Raw genomic sequence first — 19,891 nt, 5'->3', positions numbered from 1 at the left:
AAAATTTGAAAGCATGAGATTTAAGAGCTCTTGAATTAACTGATCAAAGCTGCACAGATTTCCATGGCAAAGAAGTAATTTTAGACCCCAAGTCTCCTAGAACTGGAAACTGAAAAGGGGAGAAGTCAACTGAAGGTCTTCTGAAAGAACCTTTGGAAGATTGACAAAAGAATGGGCAATTCACAATTATTTATTTTAAAAATAACAAATTTCGACCTCTATCTTAGGTAACCGGAGGAAAAATAAGCAGCAGTTAGGAAAAGGATCTTTTGTGAGAAGATCTTGTGACCTAAAACTTAGGCTGGCTGAGGAATTCTGGGAGTTGGAAGTCCACATGTCTTAAAGTTGCCTTCCATTTGCGTTAGGCCCGTGATGGCGAACCTATGGCATACGTGCCCGATGTGGCATGTGGAGCCATGTTGCCTGGCACGCGTGGCATCGCCCGTTTCCCTTCTGGGTTTCTGGTGCACATGTGTGTGTGATGATCAGCTGGCCTTCATGTGTGTGGCAGTGTGGGAAACTGGAAGAGCTGGTCTTCCATTTTCCGGCGTGATCATGCGCGCTGGCCAGCTGATTGTCATGCGTGCCTGCGCACCAGTAATCAGAAACCAGAAGTTAATTCTCCGCTGCACGCATGCTCTTTGGGCAGCTGCTCTTCCGGGTCATAGCCCAGATAACTGTTGTGGCTCCGTTACCTGAGCCTGTGTCATCCGCAGGAGAGGACTCCGAGAGTGAAGGAGAGGAGTTGGCAAGGCCTCCCTCTCCAGGACCCTCCTCTCTGGCAATGCCTTCGGTGTCCGCCAAAGGGCAAGAGATAGGGCCGGGGCCAAGCACGTCCACGCAGCCACAGGTGGACAGTGATGAGGGAAATGAGTCTTGGCTGGATCCTCGGCAGCGTCACAGAGATAAGCGCGCACAACAGAAGAAAAGGCGTGCCCGAGATTAAGCTGAGTTACTGGACCACACCCCACAGGGTATAAAAGGGGGTGAGGTGGCCATTCAGACTCTGTGACGGACAAAACTAACTACTATTGAGTCACATTGCATCTTTGGAAACAACATTATCGGCCTTGGATTTATTTTATGAACTGGACAATTCTTGACTGTGTGTATTTTGTTTATGAGTAAAGTTCTTGGCAAGCAGCTACTGGGTTGCTGCCAAGCTTCTTATCGGAAGAATTGGTTGTCTGCCAGTTTATTTAACCCCCAGCTGTCTGTTTGTGTGCTTGTGTGAGACAGGGACAGAACAATGACTCGGAAGAATGGTGCCGAAAAGATTCACCATCACTGCATTAGGCTGTCTATCCATGAGAAAATATAAGTGGGAATTAATTTATCCTTTTTTTCTGCCTTTACCAGGCAAAATCGAAATCTCAAAATACTCTCGCGTCGGGCATTTGGAACTGATAGTCAATGATAACACCATTTATTACATCAAGGTAAGTGCCTCACCTGGTCTGGAACCAAAAACCCAGCCAGTGTATCCTCTATTGAGGAAATGCCTCTTGTGGGTCTCTGACCAGATATTTTAATCCACCAAAATCGATTAGATACATCTAATTTCTGCAGGGCAGGACCGATTTGCAATCCGTGGCTGGAGAGCAGAGATATGCAATCCGTCTGGAAGCCAAATTGCTAAGGCACGGAAGTCCTGTTGTCCTTGCAGGAAATCTCACGAGACTGGCCAGCCAAAAGGTAGCATTTTCAGTATCCTTGATCAATCTGCTGAAGGATGCCGCGTCCTTTGCAGGTAAGGATGCCACAGCCTCAGAGACAACCTGGGTAAAACTGGAGACAGACCTAAAGCCTTCCTCCTTGCCTAAATAAATCTGATGCAAAAGCTATGTGGATTAAAAAGAAAAAAAAGGGGGGGAAAAGCAATACCTAATGTGGAAAAGTATTATTCCGGTAGTGTACAATTTACGACCGCAAGCAAGTCTGGAATTTTGATCGCAAGTCATGGCCTGGGAATGCTAAATTTTCATTAAAAATGCACAAAGGAGAAGAAACAAAGCCAATAATTAACCCTCCCTCCCTCAAACACACACACACACATGATTTCCTAATGGCTAAAAAGAAACTCCTAAAGGGCTCTGAAATTGAGGGTATAGTTATGCTCTTTTTTCAAAAAAGAAATTGCCCATGGGTGGGCTTCAAAAATTTTAGCAAGGGGTTCTCTGCCTGGTTGCAGAGTGGGCATGGCAATGGTGGGTGTGGCCAGGTCGGCCACCTGCACGATGGCGGGGGGGAGCGTTTTTGCCCTCCCCAGGCTCTGGAGGCTTTCCTTGAGCCTCTGGGAAGGCAAAAACAGCCTCCCCAGGCTCCGGAGGCCCTCCAGAGGCCAGAAATGGGCCATTTCCGGCCTTCCTGAACTTTTGATAGGCCTGTTTTTTGCCCTCCCCGAGCCTCCATGCACACCTTGCATTTACCTGCATTCAAAATGGACCATGTGGAGACTCCTGGGAGGGGAGGGGAGGGATGGGCGGGGCCAGTCAGGAGTGGGATTTGGGGGTTCTCCGAACTGCACAGAATCTTAGCTAGAGGTTCTCCCGAACCCCTGCAAACCCCCAGCAGCCCATCCCTGAAATTGCCCCTTTCCACCACCCCCTTCAGCACTGCTTGCCTGATTGTTTATATGGGTAATCCAGTGGGGGGTTCCTCCCGGTTCGGTCCGGTTTGGCCGAGCCGGTAGCGGTGACGATATGATGTCACCGAACCGGTTCTCCTCCCCTCCTCCCACCCCCCCACCCCGCCCACGTTATTCTTACCTTTTATTTGGTCCTACCCCCAATCTATTGCTGCCTCCTGAGTCCCAGCTGATGACTAGAGGGGAAAAAACTGTTTAAACTCTTGCCGGGGGGGGGGCTTCAAAGGGCCACCCTACAGCTGATCAGTGTTAAAAGCAAACAAATGAGTCGGGTCGTAAGTGCGAGGACTGGCCGTAAGTGCGAGGACCTTCCAGAAATGACTCTGACCAGCTAGCCACGCCCACCTAGTCACATGGCCTCCAAGCCACACCCACAAAATAAGCCACGCCCACAGAACCGGTAGTAAAAAAAATTAGAACCCACCCCTGGGGTAATCCTCAACTTACGACCACCATTGAGCCCACAACTTCTATTGTTAAGCAAGACAGTTGTTAAGTGAGTTTGGCTCCATTTTAACAACCTTTTCTTGCCACGGTTGTTAAGTGCATAGCTGCAGATGTTAAGTTAGTAACACAGACATTAAGAGAACCTGGCTTTCCCCCATTGACTTGGCTTGTCAGAAGGTCGCAAAAGGGAATCACATGACCCTGGGACACCGCAACAGTCCTAAGTACATGCCAGTTGCCAAGTGTCTGAGTTTGACCAAACGAACGGTTGTAAGTCGAGAACTACCTGTATTCCTGTTCCTACTTAATGCATTTCTGATTTTGGTTGCCTTTGTGTTTGTTTCTTAGTGTGTTTCGAGAAAAAGGCAGATAATGACTTAAGGCACTATTCCCTGGATGGAGAAACCCACATTCCTGGCGTTTTTGGATCTCACGTCATTTTTCTTCTGCAAAAACGAGGACAAGTCTGGTCCAACATCCTGAGAATTAAATATGGATTGTTTGGTACTATACTGGTGTTTTATATATATATATCTGTATATAAATTCCCTTCTCATCTCTATGGGTGGTATTTTTTTTAAAAAAAAAAACCCATTCCAGAGAATAAATTCACTCAATAACCATGTAGTTGACTTAAGGATACTATAATTCGATTCACAACTGCGGTGATTCATTAACAACAGCATTAAACCAGGGGTGAAATCCAGCAGGTTCTGACAGGTTCTGGAGAACCGGTAGCAGAAATTTTGAGTAGTTCAGAGAACCGGCAAATACCACCTCTGGCTGGCCCCAGAGTGGGGTGGGAATGTGGATTTTGCAATATCCTTCCCCCAGGAGTGGGGTGGGAATGAAGATTTTGCAATATCTTTCCCCCAGGAGTGGGGTGGGAATGGAGATTTTGCAGTATCCTTCCCCTGCCACGCCCACCAAGCCACACCATGCCCACCAAGCCATGCTCACAGAACCGGCAGTAAAAAAAAATTGGATTTCACCACTGCATTAAATGGTCGTGAAACCGAGTCAGGTCAGGTGGTTGGCTCCGCTTAACGTGTTTTCTTAAGAAAAATGGAAAAAATCTATATACTACACGTTTAAAAGGATTTATGGACAATTTGATCAGGCTACTCCATTCCAAATCCGAGTAGAATATTAGTCAATAGCACGAAAGCTGGAGATCTATGGGATCAGGTTCCATGATCATTAGAGATGTTGGGAACTGATCTAAATTTATTTATTTATTTATTTATTTATTTGTTCTTATTTCTATACCGCCCTTCTCCAAATAGGATTCAGGGCGGTGAACAGGCAAAGTAAAAGACAATACATACAAAATTTAAAAACAGTTTAAAATAATTAAATATTTTGGCTGTAAATTAAAACAACCCAATTTAAAATCAATTTAAAATTTAACTCAAGCCAGCCCAGCTAGTTGAAATAAATGGGTTTTCAGGGCCCGACGAAAAATCCGGAGGTCTGTTATTGTACGTATCTCTGGGGGGAGGTTGTTCCAGAGGGTGGGCGCCGCCACAGAGAAGGCTCTCCCCCTGGGGGTCGCCAGCCGACATTGTCTGGCGGACGGCACCCTGAGGAGGCCCACTCTGTGCGAGCGTACTGGCCGGTGGGAGGCTATTGGTGGCAGAAGGCGGTCTCGTAAGTACCCCGGCCCTAAGCCATGGAGCGCTTTAAAGGTGGTCACCAACACCTTGAAGCGCACCCGGAAGACCACCGGGAGCCAGTGCAGCTCGCAGGTGTTTCTTGGGGAAACACTGGATCAGGAAAGGCAGGGCGCTGATTAATCCCATTCTGCTTTTGGGATAATCGCACCTTGAGTACGAGGGGTGGATCGAGACTTTTCCTTGCAAGCATACTTTAAGAAAACAAAACCCGAAGATATTTCTTCTAAGAAAACTCATTTATTTGTTATAAAGAAAATAAAACATCTAACTGATCTAATTAGTTACATTATTGAAAAAATTCGTGCCGGCTATTTCTCAGCCGGACCATTCTGGCAAGAGAACAAAGGAAAGAGTGAGAAGGAATGTGGGTGGACATGCGCAGTTTAGCTTACTGATAAGGATTCTTGGCAAGCTACGGAAAGTCTGATAGTCCAGAAATGATGAGCTCAGCTGGTAAATAAAAAAACGCAGTGACAAGAAGGCTGTCAAAAATCATCACTCCAGTTTGTAATGTATATATTTGTCTATTCCTACATGCATGGAGAAGGAGATGCCAAGAAGCTTCAGCATGAATGCAACATGGCTCAGAGGTTAAAGCAGGAGAACAGCTGGCCTGATGTTTACCGATTGGATCTAGAGCACAAATTTCACTGTACTCAGAGTCTAACTTACAATCACAAGGTAAAGAGGTGCATTGGTTCCAAAAAGGTGCAAAACATAGTAAGGGGGGTCTGAAATGGTATAGGGCTGCGATGGCGAACCTATGGCATGCATGCCACAAGTGGCACACGGAGCCATATCTGTGGGCACACGAGCTTCGCCGTAAGTCAGCTCCAGCGCGCATGCACATGCCGGCCACCTGATTTTTGGGCCTTCTGGGCCCACCAGAAGTTGGGAAATGGCCTGTTTCCGGCTTCCGGAGGGTCTCCAGGAGGCTGGGGGATGCCGTTTTCATCCTCCCTAGGCTCCAAGAAAGCGTCTGCATTCTAACCACTGCGCCACCATGGAAGGAAGGAAGGGAGGGAGGGAGGGAGGGAAGGAGGGAGGGAGGGAGGAAGGAAGGAAGGAAGGAAGGAAGGAAGGAAGGAAGGAAGGAAGGAAGGAAGGAAGGAAACAAAGAGCAATAGCAATAGCACTTAGACTTATATACCACTTCACAGCCCTCTCTAAATGGTTTACAGAGTCAGTCTCTTGCCCCCAACAATCTGGCTCCTCATTTTACTCACTTCAGAAAGACGGATGGCTGAGTCAACCTTGAGCCTGGTGAGATTCGAACTGCCAAATTGCAGGCAGCCGGCAGTCAGAAGAAGTAGCCTGCAGTACTGCATTCTAACCACTGCGCCACCGTGGCTCATTTCGTTATTCTCTACAACGGGTGACTAGGACCTGGTGCAAATTCCGTAACCCAGGATTTTCTCCAAGATTCTTCTTGGAAGAGAAGTTGTTACGAGGGAAGAATGTTAAATGCTCAACCTGCAACCTTTCTCCAGGTCCATTTGCACCATGAAGACACTGCAAGCCAGCTGCACTCCCGCTTGGAGGCTAACTACGGGAAACACTGGGATGAAGCCAACAATATGAGGAAGGTGATCATCAGCCAGATGTTCAAAAATCATTCACAGGCCACTCTGAGGAACTACTTCATGGAGGTAGGCATAGCAGGATTGAACATGTCACGTTTTTGGATGGGTTTGTCTGGTGTTGGAAGGCGAGTAGAAGGCGAGGTAGACTGGGATCTCCACTTAAGCGTCAGCCACCAACCAACTTTGCAAACAATAGAATAGAATTCATTGTTGGCCAAGTGTGATTGGACACACAAGGAATTTGTCTCCGGTGCATACGCTCTCAGTGTACATAAAGAGAATAAAATACATTCATCGAGAATAAAAAGATACAACACTTAGTGATAGTCAAGGTTACTGATAAGCTATCAAATCATGCTAGGAAACAAATAAAAACAATATAAATTGAAAGATACGAGCGAAGAGATAGATACTAGTAAGGAAGAGAAGAATAATAGCAATACAGTCTTAGTAAATAATTTGACAGTGTTGTGGGAATTAGTTGTTAAGCATAGTGATGGCATTCGGGAAAAAACTGTTCTTGTGTCCAGTTGTTCTGGTGTGCAGTGCTCTATAGTGTCATTTTGAGGATAAGCATTGAAACAGTTTATGTCCAGGATGTGAGGGGTCTGTAAATATTTTCCCAGCCCTCTTTTTGACTCATGCAGTATACAGGTCCTCAATGGAAGGCAGGTTGGTAGCCATGGTTTTTTCTGCAGTCCTAATTATCCTCTGAAGTCCGTGTCTGTCTTGTTGGGTTGCAGAACCAAACCAGGCCGTTATGGAGGTGCAGATGACAGACTCAATAATTCCTCTGTAGAACTGGATCAGCAGCTCTTTGGGCAGTTTGAGCTTTCTGAGTTGGCGCAGAAAGAACATTCTTTGTTGAGCTTTTTTGATGTTAGGTGTCCATTTTAGGTCTTTTTAAGTGGACTTTATGGACTTCCTTTAGTTAGTTTTAGTACCAAGAAGGAAGGATAGAGTAACAAACCTTGAGTTGGGGATCTTCTAGCCCTTTTGGAGCAGTTCATAAAGATGGGGTCTCCTTGATCTGATTTTGGTTGTAAATCAAGGGCTACCTGTAACCACTGTTGCCTTGCATCCAGTGGTGAAATTCAATTTTTTTTTACTACCAGTACTGTGGGCATGGCTTGGTGGGCGTGGTATGGCTTGGTGGGCATGGTATGGCTTGGTGGGCGTGGCAGGGCAAGAATACTGCAAAATCTCCATTCCCTCCCCACTCCAGGGGAAGGATATTGCAAAATCTCCATTCCCACCCCACTCCAGGGGAAGGTTATTGCAAAATCCCCATTCCCTCCCTATTCCAGGGGAAAGATACTGCAAAATCTCCATTTCCTCCTGATCAGCTGGGACTTGGGAGGCGGAGAATAGATGGGGGTGGGGCCAGCCAGAGGTGGTATTCGCCGGTTCTCCGAACTACTCAAAATTTCTATTACCGGTTCTCCAGAACCTGTCAGAACCTGCTGGATTTCACCCCTTCTTGCATCCAAGACTTTCTTCTCCTATAACATGGGCACAACCCATTCTTCCTTCTAGTTCATGATTCAAGTGCCTGAAAAGAATCTGGATTATAGGACTCGGCTGCAGCATTCCAGTTCTTTCTACCCTTCTCTAGAAAGCAGCACCAGTTTCAAGGTGCATTATAACAACCGCATCCTTTTTATAGCTGATCTGCAGTGGAAAAATGTTTCTGGCCGCCTGCTGAAGAAGTGGGAAGGTAAGATTCCATCACATGCATGGCCTGAAAGTCTCATCCCGACGGTGGTGATATTTTACTTGGGGGGGTGGGGAAGGGGGAAATAAAGGAGCAGCCTCAGAGGTCGATCAAGAAAAAAACATCTTAATTGTTTATATTTATGGAGTTTTGCTTTACAAACATACATTCGAGTATCAAACCAAGAAAAACTTTACAAAAACACGTATTTGAGATGGGTGGCAAAAGAAATTGAATAAAATAAATAGAGGGCGGAAGGGAGGGAGAGAAAGAGAGATGATGGATGGATGGATGGATGGATGGATGGATGGATACAGAGACAGACAGATAGATTGGTAGGTAGGTAGATAGTTAGGTAGATACTGTAGGTAGATATTGTAGGTTGATAAGTAGATAGGTAGATGATGGATGGATGGATGGATGGATGGATGGATGGATGGATGGATGGATATAGAGAGAGGGGGAAGATAGGTAGGTAGGTAGGTAGATACTGTAGGTAGATACTGTAGGTAGATAGGTAGATAGGTAGATGATGGATGGATGGATACAGAGAGAGGGGGGAAGATAGATAGATAGATAGATAGATAGATAGATAGATAGATAGATAGATAGATAGATAGATAGATAGATATAGATGATTGATAGATAGATAGATACAGTAGAGAGAGAGAGAAAGATACACAGAGAGAGAGAGAGAAAGAGAGAGAGAGAAAGATACAGAGAGAGAGATAGATAGATAGATAGATAGATAGATAGATAGATAGATAGATAGATAGATAGATAGAGATAGATGATAGATAGAGAGAGAGAGAGAAAGATACAAAGAGAGAGAGATACAGAGAGATAGATGGATGGATGGATAGATAGATAGATAGATAGATAGATAGATAGATAGATATTCAGAGAGAGAGAGAGAGAGAGAGAGGCAGACAGACAGACAGACAGACAGACAAACTAAAAAAAATCTAAAAGAATTAATGCACATTTATTTTAAAAAGACTCTTCTTATTTTCCCAGGAATATGAAAGATTGTGCATTAAGTGGTTCCCTTTGCATGGGAAGAGTTAAATGACACATATAAAGAACTAATTGGAGTTATTGGAAAATAAATAAACCTGAAGGGCAGCTTTCAGAAAGAAAGTTTTCTCTTCTTTACAGGTAGATTCAACATGGACACACCCTGGCTGTACCTGTATGCCACTCACAAATTCCACCAGTTCCAACGTTCGGCTTTCTTCACCACTGTGGAGTTAACTGTCGGTAAAGCTTTTGTACTCAAGGGTTTAATCCTGGAGCTGTATTGTAAAGACGACAATGCTGAGAAGGAAGGCAGAGTTGAGATCCGCACATCAACAACCACCTATCTGAGAGTTAGTTCCTTCCTCTTGGCTGCCTTGGTTGATTCCCCCTCTTTCTGTTGCAATCGTAGACTGGAGCGTTTGCCGAGTAGCCACTGTGACAATATTCTGAATATAAAAATATTGGGTGAAACACTTTAATTGCAGAGCGGTTAACGAGCCATTTCCAAAAATGATTAGAAAGGAAGTGTTTGAACTTAGTGTTGTTTCAAAGGTGCCAGTCGCAGTTTGAGCAAGATGATTATTATTCCTTCCTCTCCCAGAACTCTAAACCTACTGAAGACTGCTATATTGTAGTCTCCTTGCAAGGAACAGCTGTCTGGAGCATTTGGGGGTGATCTCAAGTCCTCTCCTAGTCCAGAGAGGAATTTGGAAAAGACTGTCTACTCGCTGTTTCTTCATTCTGCTGCAGTCGCCATTTCTTCTCCTAGAAGCCAGATTCATATGGACCTCCTTTAGCTAGTTTTAGTACCAAGAAGGAAGGATAGAGTAACAAACCTTGAGAACTGAGCTGGAGATCTTCTAGCCCTTTTGTAGCAGACAGTTCATGAAGGTGGGGGTCTTCTTGAAGGGATTAAATCTAGTCTTTAAAAGGGCTGGCATTAAGGGGTATGAATCCATTCCTCCAAAAGCCAGGAATAACTTCTCCAATCTACTAACAACAACTCTTCTCTTGTCTCTTCTGTCAGTCTCAAGATAGTTTCACACATTCAAGTTGTGGACTACTTCAGATTAAATGGACTTGTCTGTTATTTCTGGAGGGCAACCAGGCAGGAATTTAGCCTGTTATATTCAGAATCCAGTAAATGAGGATCCATTAAACAATTATTACACTCTATTACCGAACTGAGAAAATGGGCAAATTAAGTTACTAGTTAACAAGCTCAACCGCATGAAGTTATCCTTAACTGATGTGTCCGGATTACCGTAAATACTAGTTACAAAGCGAAGCATCGCTTCTCGAATTCTCTTTATTTCCAAAAATGACAGAATTGAGAATACATTCTTTTGACTTGTCAGGCATCCACAATCAATCGTTTTATGAAAGGGTTCCTGCACAGCCAGAATGAAATAATGTCATTGTGGAGCCAACTGATAAAGCATGAAGTTCTGCTGGAAAACAATGAACATACCAAATTTCTTCGTTTTACACTGACATCTGCAAAGAAGGAATTTAATCTGACGGCATCTTATTGCCATTTGGAAGTGGTAAGACGATATTTGAGAGGGTGGGGGCAAAGAAGGACAGGACTGAGGGGAACTACGAAGGGACACACGCTGACTGGGGAATTCTGGAAGTTGAAGTCCAGAAGTCTTAAAGTTGCCAAGTTTGGAGACATCTACTCTAGCCTTTCAGCTTTGTGTTCAATAAATTAGTATCATTCACTTTTCATTGTGCAATCAGGGGTGGGATTCAAAAATTTTAGCAACCGGTTCTCTGCCCAGTTGCTGGGTGGGCGTGGCCATGGTGGGTGTGGCCTACTTGGCCTCTTGAACCATGACGAGGGGCATTTTCACCCTCCCCAAGCTCCGGAGGCTTTCCTTGAGCCTCTGGGAGGGTGAAAACATTTTTCGCCTTCCCAGAGCCTCAGCGTGGGCGCTGCACTTACCTGGCATCCAATAAGGGCCATGTGGAGACTCCTGGGAGGGGCAGGGCGGGGTGGGTGGGGCCAGCCAGTCCTCACAACTACCAGTTTGGCGAACCAGATGTAAAATTAACATTCGGTTCTCCCGAACTGGTCCGAACCGGCTGGATCCCACCCCTATGTGCAATGATTCTTTTTCTCTTAGATAGCTTAGTAATGGCTTCTTGCTTTCAGCCTAGAAAATCAAACATTTCTACATCCGTTGTGTGGACAGACCACAAGAACCCACCTCTTGTCCTACGGTTCGAGGCACAGCTAGAAGAAGTGAAGAAAGAAAAAATGCTTTATCAGAAACGTGGAACTCTCCTGTTCAGGTACCTCGGTTCCCTTCTCACCTGCTCGCATCCATTAGACTTTACAGCAGGGATAGGCACAAAGCCAGCTAGGTTACCTCAAGCCAGTCACTTTCTCTCAGCTCTAAGAAGGAAGCAATGGCCTAGCATTTCTGAAGAAACTTTGCCAATAAGTCTGCAGGGACTTGAATTATTGCCTAATTCAGACCAAAAGGTTCTGGTTTAACTGAAAACTTCACATAAAAGTAAAGGTAAAGGTTCCCCTCACAGATATGTGCTAGTTGTTCCTGGCTCTAGGGGACGGTGCTCATCTCCGTTTCAAAGCCGAAGAGCCAGCGCTGTCCGAAGACATCTCCGTGGTCACGTGCTCAGCATGACTAAATGCCAAAGGCACACAGAGCATTGTTACCTTCCCACCAAAGGTGGTCCCTATTTTTCTACTTGCATTTTTTACGTGCTTTCGAACTGCTAGCTTGGCAGAAGCTGGGACATGTAACGGGAGCTCACCCCGTTACGCGGTGTTGGGATTCGAACAGCTGAACTGCCGACCTTTCAATCGACAAGCTCAGTGTCTTAACCACAGACTACCGCATCCCTTCACATATCTTCACATGTCTTTCCTTAAATGAAGTTGATAACATTTCCTCAAGTACTTCCCTCTTCCATTTCTTCCTTACCTTCCAGGACCAGACAGTGGTTCTGCTATCTTTCCTTGTTGTTTACTCTTAACTCCTAAAAGTGTTAGTCAACCTGCCAAGGGTGGTTGCAGTCCTGCTCCATCTCTTGAGGAGACCCCCCCCTCAGCAGCTCCTATCTCCATCTCAACTGAGACCCCTGCTTCTCTTCCTTTGCATCCTAGGCATCCGCTAAATCTCCCCATTCCACAAAGTCTTCTTCTCCAGGAAACATTCACGGTGAACAAGAAGGAGAAGCACTATTCTTTGGAAACCAGACTGGTGATTGACGAGCGGGAAGACTCCATTCTAACCCTCACCTTGGGCTATCCAACTAAAAATCCATACGTAAGTGATCAGCATGGACCGAGAGAATGGGGGAAAGTCATCCTTTCAATTCTCAAGAGCTATGGGATTATCTTCCTTCCATCTCTAGATATGTGCAAGATTGACTCATCCGTATAACAGCGGCATTTTCCCTCAAAATACAGAAACATGCATCATGGTGCGGAATCTCACTCAGGTAAGTTGAAGTCAGAAAGGAAGGGAACAATTTTTCCACATGTAAATTATCCGGCCTGCTGCGTGCTTAGACCTGGCCCATGGGGCTACCCTGAAAACAGTGAGGAAGTGGCCCGTGGTGCCTCTGCCAGCAAAAACGGTCTCCTGAGCTCCATTTCCAGCTGCGATGGCCTCCTGCAACCCTCTGTCAGCAAAAATGGAACTCACCCGAGGCCGCTGCAGCTGGAAACGGAGCTTGGGAAACTGTTTTCACTGACAGAGCACTCGGACTGCCACAGGCGCCCCCGACATGAATGACATTGAGCAGGCCACTCCCACTCTGGCCACACCCACGCTGCCTCTCTGAGGTCAAACACAACCCGGATTCAACCCTCAATGAAATCGAGTTTGACACCCCTGATATAGACAAAGCCAACTAGAAGATCATGAGCTTGGGCTCAACAGGGCTCAGTCCTAGACGCATGTAATCTCGGCACCGCTTTTCTTGATCATGACCCCAACCTTAATCCTTGAGTCTCTGAGATTCCAAATGTAGGTGTTTCTTTGTTGACCCAGCAGTTTGAAATCATGAAACTATCAAACCTTACAGGCTAATCAAGAGCTGGAAGTGAAACTGAAAATCAGCCAAGAAGAAGTACTCAGCTTCCTGGGAAAATACCAAAATAAATCAAGCATGGGCCAACCCCGCCATCTGATACAGCTGGATATCACCCATTCATTTCAGGTACAATATATCCATATTAACAATTTAGGATTAAAACTGAATCCATCCCAAAAGAGAAAACAGAAGTATGTTAGAATCAAGGAAAACAAATGCCAAACTAGGTTTAAAGTAAAGGTTCCCCTCGCACATATGTGCTAGTCGTTCCCGACTCCAGGGGGCGATGCTCATCTCCGTTTCAAAGCCGAAGAGCCAGCGCTGTCCGAAGACATCTCAGTGGTCATGTGGCCGGCATGACTCAATGCCAAAGGCGCACGGAACGCTGTTACTTTCCCACCAAAGGTGGTCCCTATTTTTCTACTTGCATTTTTTATGTGCTTTCGAACTGCTAGGTTGGCAGAAGCTGGAACAAGTCACGGGAGCTCACCTCGTTATGCGGCACTCAAACTGCTGAACTGCCGACCATCCGATCGACAAGCTCAGCGTCTTAGCCACTGAGCCACTGCATCCCTTCTAAACTAGGTTTAGGAATCCAATATCTCTAGAAGAGGGTTTGGGAATAGCTGATCTGTGTCATAACCACAATTAAGCTTCTCTTAACTCCTTTTTTTAAAAACAGATACTCCAACAGTTCAATATTTGGCTTAATGGACCAGACTCTGGAATTGAACTCTATCCTCAATTTCTTCAACGAAATTGGTCACATTTTCCACAAACTATTCAGGTACTCGAAAGTATATTCTCCACTGTCATCTTTAATCATTTCTGTTGATTCTTCGGCATTTTTCTCCCCCGATTCTATCAACGCACTGAACCAAAACACCGAACCAGCACAACGGTGCAGTCAAAAAGAAAGTCAGGCTGGTGTCCTTGTGCTCATTGTTGCTAGTTACCTGTAACCTGATGACCTAACACTGATGACCTAGCATTGATGATGTTACCTAGTTGGGTAATGAAACATATGCAAGAAAACAACCAAGCTCAGAAAGCACCAAGAGCCTCACAGTTCTTCTTCTTCTTCTTCTTCTTCTTCTTCTTCTTCTTCTTCTTCTTCTTCTTCTTCTTCTTCCTCCTCTTCCTCTTCCTCCTCTTCCTCTTCCTCTTCCTCTCCTTTTCCTTCTCCTCCTCCTCCTCCTACCTAGTTGATACCTAGTTTTTTTTTTTTAATTTGATTTATATGCCGCCCTTCTCCGGAGACTCAGGGTGGCTTACAATGCATTAAGCAATAGCCTTCATTCTTTTGTATATTTTATACAAAGTCAGCTTATTGCCCCCACAAACTGGGTCCTCATTTCACCTACCTTAGAAAGGATGGAAGGCTGAGTCAACCTTGAGCCTTGGAGAGATTCGAACCAGCAGAAATTGCAGGCAGCTGTGTTAATAACAGGGTGCATTAAACCACTGTACTATCAAGGCTCTTTGTCTAGTTGGACAATGAAACATCTTCAAGAAAAACACCAAGCTCAGTGAGCACTAAGGATCCCACAATTCAACCCTGAGCTACAAATATCGGCTATCTGTCAGGTTTCGATGTCATCTCAAATAAATTGCACTCCCAAACAATTAATCTTTGCTGAAATATTCCATTTATTGAGTACGACAGATCTGGCCCCGACTTCGTCGTAGCCGATACTAACCCTCTGACCCCCAAACCCTTCCCTTTCCGTTCCCCAATTCTCATCTTCTCATTGGCCATCTTCCAAGTCAGTCTCCCCAGCTTCTGACCTCACCCCACAGGAATGTTCCCCCCTCCCGTCCCATCTCCTAGGGGATATTATCTACAGAGAAAATAAGTAGGTGAAAAGTCAAGCCTCGTCTTTTTATGGCAGCATCAGAATGCTGATGTTCTCTTCTATTGGCAGGATCTGTGATTTATAAAATGCACCCATCATTTGAGAATAGTATCTTTATATACCTCCCATTCTCCTCCTTCTTCTTTTGACATCTGGGCCATTGATTTTGGATTGTGGGCCAGCCAAGGACTTTAGTGTGATCTTTTGACTCTGCTTTCCTGATGCTCTAGGCCCAGGCCAGTCTAAACTGTCATGGCCAAAATGGCCTCAATGGATCTTTTGACCTCCACACCAGTACACGGAATCTAATGTTCCTGGAGGCCAATTTTGACAACGAGATGAAAAGAAACACCCGAGCCTTTCGTGTGAGCGCTGCCCTAAAACAAGACATTCTAGAACAGTTTAAATATGTGGAGCTGCAGTTCCTGAGTAAGGAGACACCATCAAGGTAAATGAAGTGGTAGGTGGTAGGTGATAATCCAGAGATCAGTGGTGGGTTTCAATTTTTTTTACTACCGGTTCTGTGGGTGTGGCTTGGTGGGCGCGGCATGGCTTGGGCGTGGCTTGGTGGGCATGGCATGGCTTGGTGGGTGTGGCAGGGGAAGGATACTGCAAAATCCCCATTACCTCCCGATCATCTGGGACTAGGGAGGCAGAGAATAGATGGGGGCAGAGCCAGCCAGAGGTGATATTTACCAGTTCTCCGAACGACTCAAAATTTCCACTACCGGTTCTCCAGAACTGGTCAGAACCTGCTGAAACCCCACCTCTGCCAGAGGTGATCTTGAACATCTTGTCCATAACGTCTTAAATTGGCCTGTTTTTGTTTTGTTTTTTTAATGACAATAACCAGACTTAAGAAGGATACACTGAAAGTTAAGGTCAGGTCTCCTTTACTGCCAGCTCAACTTTTGCTGATTTCATGGACACAATCCATGGACTTCCTTCCACTGTCTTCTTCTGAGCTGCTTGTTGACTTCCAGCATAGCCTACAGCTCTGGTAGCCTTCCATTGAAGTAGTAACTTAGCTTGACCCTATTGAGTTTCAGAGACCAGAAATAATCACCCAAGTGTTTTCACCTGCTGAGGTATTTTTGCATGTCTTGGTCTCATAATACCTGTTGATTTTTCTGCAGTTCTGCAAAATTGCAAACATTATAGAAATGCTCCTTTATTGTAAAATTGTATTGGCTGCTTGCTTAGCCTTTTTAGAATAATGTTGGTTTTCATTAGTTTCTTTCTTACAACAGGCTGCTGTTGACATCATCAGTAAAATTGAACCAGCATTCCTTCCAGGTGGGCATTTCAGGATCCAAGGAGCAGAAAGCTGGTGTGGTGACCCTCCGTGGCTATGTGCAGCACAACCTTGAAAGCATACGGCTCATTGTACCTCAGGATCTTTCCCTGAATAGTTCCCTGAAGCACCGGATCAATTTTAATGAAGGTACTACAACATCTCTGTTGGTTTGGACAATCAGATCATCGGGGCCAGATAGATAATGCTGCCAGGTAGATCTGGAAGAGCACTCGGAGGCTCCAACTGGTCCAGAATGCGGCCGCGCGGGTGGTTATGGGTGCAACTCGTTGTGCCCGTGTGACACCCCTCCTGCGCGAGCTGCACTGGCTCCCAGTGGTCTTCCGGGTGCGATTCAAGGTGTTGGTCATCACCTTTAAAGCGCTCCATGGCACAGGACCCGGGTACCTTTGAGACCGACTTCTGCCACCAACAGCCTCCCACTGGCCAGTCCGCTCCCACAGAGAGGGTCTCCTCAGGGTGCCATCAGCCAAGTTATGTCAGCTGGCGACACCCAGGGGGAGGGCCTTTTCTGTGGGAGCCCCAGCCCTGTGGAATGAACTGCCCCCGGAAATACGTAAGATCTCCGACCTCTGGGTGTTTCGCTGTGCACTGAAGACCCTGTTGTTCCGCCAGGCCGGGCTATCAACATAATAAATTGGGGTATTTTAAATTTTCGGGGTTTTAAATCGGGCCAAATCTATTTAATTATTTTAAATTTTAATCATTGTTTTGTCTTTTAAATTGAGTCCTTCGGGAGAAGGGCGGTATAGAAATATTATTATTATTATTATTATTATTATTATTATTATTATTATTATTATTATTATTATTATTATTATTATTATTATTATTATTATTATTATTATTATTATTATAGGATAGGATAGATGTCAGTGTTCCAGAAAAAAACCCAACTCCAAGTAACTGCTGAACTGCCGATCTTTCGATCAACAAGCTGAAAATAGAATACAATAAAGCTGAGAATAGAATAGAATAGAATAGAATAGAATAGAATAGAATAGAATAGAATAGAATAGAATAGAATAGAATAGAATAACAGAGTTGGAAGGGACCTTGGAGGTCTTCTAGTCCAACCCCCTGATTAGGCAGGAAACCCTACACCACTTCAGACAAATGGTTATCCAACATCTTCTTAAAAAATTCTAGTGTTGGAGCATTCACAACTTCTGGAGGAAAGTTGTTCCACTGATTAATTGTTCTAACTGTCAGGAAATTTCTCCTTAGTTCTAGTTTGCTTCTCACCTTGATTAGTTTCCATCCATTGCTTCTTGTCTTGCCTTCTGGTCCTTTGGAAGATAGCTTGACTCCCTCTTCTTTGTGGCAGCCCCTGAGATATTGGAACACTGCTGTCATGTCTCCCCTAGTCCTTCTTTTCATTAAACTAGACACACCCAATTCCAGCAGCCGTTCTTTATATGTTTGCTAAATCAATGGTTGTAATCCAAGGACTATCTGCAAAGAGTTATAATTTCTCTGACCACTTTGGCAGGGCTCAAATCTTGGTTCACACCATCCTGATTCAACCTTGATTCTCTTACTTCTGTCTAACAGGCCTTGTGACGGTTGCGGTGAACCAATCCATTTTTTCAATTCATGTCCGGAGCAAATGTCTATGTGGGAATGAAAGCTTCTATAGCATGATGGTGTCTGTGACCCAGGATGGCCGTGATATTTTCTTAGCTCAGGGAAAACTGAAAGGCTCCCCGGAACTGAAACGAAGAATCCAGAGGGATGAAGCTCATGTTCCGAAGGGCTCAAGAGGTCTCTGTGTTGGCCTTGCAAACATTTTCCTTCAGAGCGAGGTTGGATTCACAGGCACCTTCTCCCACAACATCAGCAGCTTCTATGCAGCAGGTAATGAACGTTGAATGGTTTGCCTCTTGGTTTTAGAATCTTTGGGGAAGTCATTTGAATTCATACTACCTAGAATTTAAAGATTAATCCATCAGAATTGGACTTTTTGTTCGGTTCTTATCCAAAAATGGACACCTGACATCAAAGACGTCATCAAAAAAGCTCAACAAAGAATGTTCTTTCTGCGCCAACTCAGGAAGCTCACACTGCCCCAAAGAGCTGCTGATCCAGTTCTACAGAGGAATTATTGAGTCTTTCATCTGCACTTCCATAACTGTCTGGTTTGGTTCTGCAACCCAACAAGACAGGCACGGACTTCAGAGGATAATTAGAACTGCAGAAAAAACCATGGCTACCAACCTGCCTTCCATTGAGGACCTGTCTACTGCAAGAGTCAAAAAGAGGGCTGTGAAAATATCTACAGACCCCCTCGCATCCTAGACATAAACTGTTTCAACTCCTACCCTCAAAAAGACGCTATAGAGCACTGCACACCAGAACAACTAGACACAAGGACAGTTTTTTTCCCGAATGCCATCACTCTGCTAAACAAATAATTCTCTCAACACTGTCAAACTATTCACTGTATTACTATTCTTCTCTTCCTTATTAGTATCTATCTCTTCCCACTTATGACTATAAGCATGTTGCTTGTATCTTTCAATTTATATTGTTTTTATATGTTTCCTAGTACGATTTGATAGCTTATTTGTAACCTTGACTATTACTAAGGGTTGTATCTTTTTATTCTCGATGAATGTATTTTATTCTCCTTATGTACACTGAGAGTGTATGCACCAAAGACAAATTCCTTGTGTGTCCAATCACACTTGGCCAACAAAGAATTCTATTCTGTTCTGTTCTGTTCTGTTCTGTTCTGTTCTGTTCTGTTCTGTTCTGTTCTATTCTATTCTATTCTATTCTATTCTATTCTATTCTATTCTATTCTATTCAGGACACTTGACTTTTTGTTTGTGGGTTCAGAAAAACATTCATGCCAGGAAGCTGAGCTCTCCACAAAACTGTCTCCTTCTCCATTGTCTTCTCCTAGGACTTCCCACAGAAAGTAGCATCAAGACCATGTATGGTCACAACGATACTTACCAGAGAGTAACTGCAGATCTTCAAGGGGGCAACCAGAAGATTAGTGTCGTATTTGGAGTTAAGAAGTTGCATCCAGAAGCCCTTCAAACCCAGTTGGCAAATCATTCTTTAGAGGTACAAGACTTTTTCTCCAAGTTTAGGCAATGATAGTACGGAGGGTTACTGACCATGAAAATAGTCTCACTAACTTTAGGCTATTCAGAGATAGATAATAGACTGACTGGCTCCCACACAAAATTTGTGTATTTGTTGGCTCAGTGGCTAAGACACTGAGCTTGTCGATCGAAAGGTAGGCAGTTCAACGGTTTGAATCCCTAGTGTCGCGTAATGGGGTGAGCTCCCGTGACTTGTCCCAGCTTCTGCTAACCTAGCAGTTCGAAAGCACATAAAAAATGCAAGTAGAAAAATAGGGGCCACCTTTGGTGGGAAGGTAACAGCCTTCCGTGCGCCTTTGGCATTGAGTCATGCCGGCCACATGACCACAGAGACATCTTCGGACAGCGCTGGCTCTTTGGCTTTGAAATGGAGATGAGCACCGCCCCCTAGAGTCGGGAACGACTAGCACATATTTGCAAGGGGAACTTTTACCTTTAGACTGGAA

At 44.7% G+C, this 19,891-nt stretch overlaps 1 protein-coding gene across 1 annotated transcript in view; it reads left to right on the top strand.

The window, feature by feature from the left end:
• The window catches only part of APOLTP (apolipoprotein lipid transfer particle homolog), an 86,925-nt gene that overhangs the window by 32,574 nt on the left and 34,460 nt on the right, over positions 1-19,891 (top strand). Inside the window, exons 23-39 of the mRNA XM_087878599.1 lie at positions 1,360-1,439; positions 1,570-1,750; positions 3,443-3,598; positions 5,318-5,451; positions 6,261-6,419; positions 7,890-8,070; positions 9,226-9,437; positions 10,446-10,634; positions 11,246-11,385; positions 12,224-12,386; positions 12,475-12,561; positions 13,150-13,284; positions 13,841-13,945; positions 15,245-15,462; positions 16,265-16,458; positions 17,884-18,186; positions 19,238-19,404. Of these exons, the coding sequence (XP_087734725.1) occupies positions 1,360-1,439; positions 1,570-1,750; positions 3,443-3,598; positions 5,318-5,451; positions 6,261-6,419; positions 7,890-8,070; positions 9,226-9,437; positions 10,446-10,634; positions 11,246-11,385; positions 12,224-12,386; positions 12,475-12,561; positions 13,150-13,284; positions 13,841-13,945; positions 15,245-15,462; positions 16,265-16,458; positions 17,884-18,186; positions 19,238-19,404 (2,804 nt within the window). The remainder of the gene's footprint in view (positions 1-1,359; positions 1,440-1,569; positions 1,751-3,442; positions 3,599-5,317; positions 5,452-6,260; positions 6,420-7,889; positions 8,071-9,225; positions 9,438-10,445; positions 10,635-11,245; positions 11,386-12,223; positions 12,387-12,474; positions 12,562-13,149; positions 13,285-13,840; positions 13,946-15,244; positions 15,463-16,264; positions 16,459-17,883; positions 18,187-19,237; positions 19,405-19,891) is intronic.

The sequence above is a fragment of the Pantherophis guttatus genome, chromosome 14, assembly GCF_059756535.1.
Source record: "Pantherophis guttatus breed Tessera chromosome 14, ASM5975653v1, whole genome shotgun sequence".
NCBI lineage: Eukaryota > Metazoa > Chordata > Lepidosauria > Squamata > Colubridae > Pantherophis > Pantherophis guttatus.
This window is presented reverse-complemented; position numbering and strand designations above follow the sequence as displayed.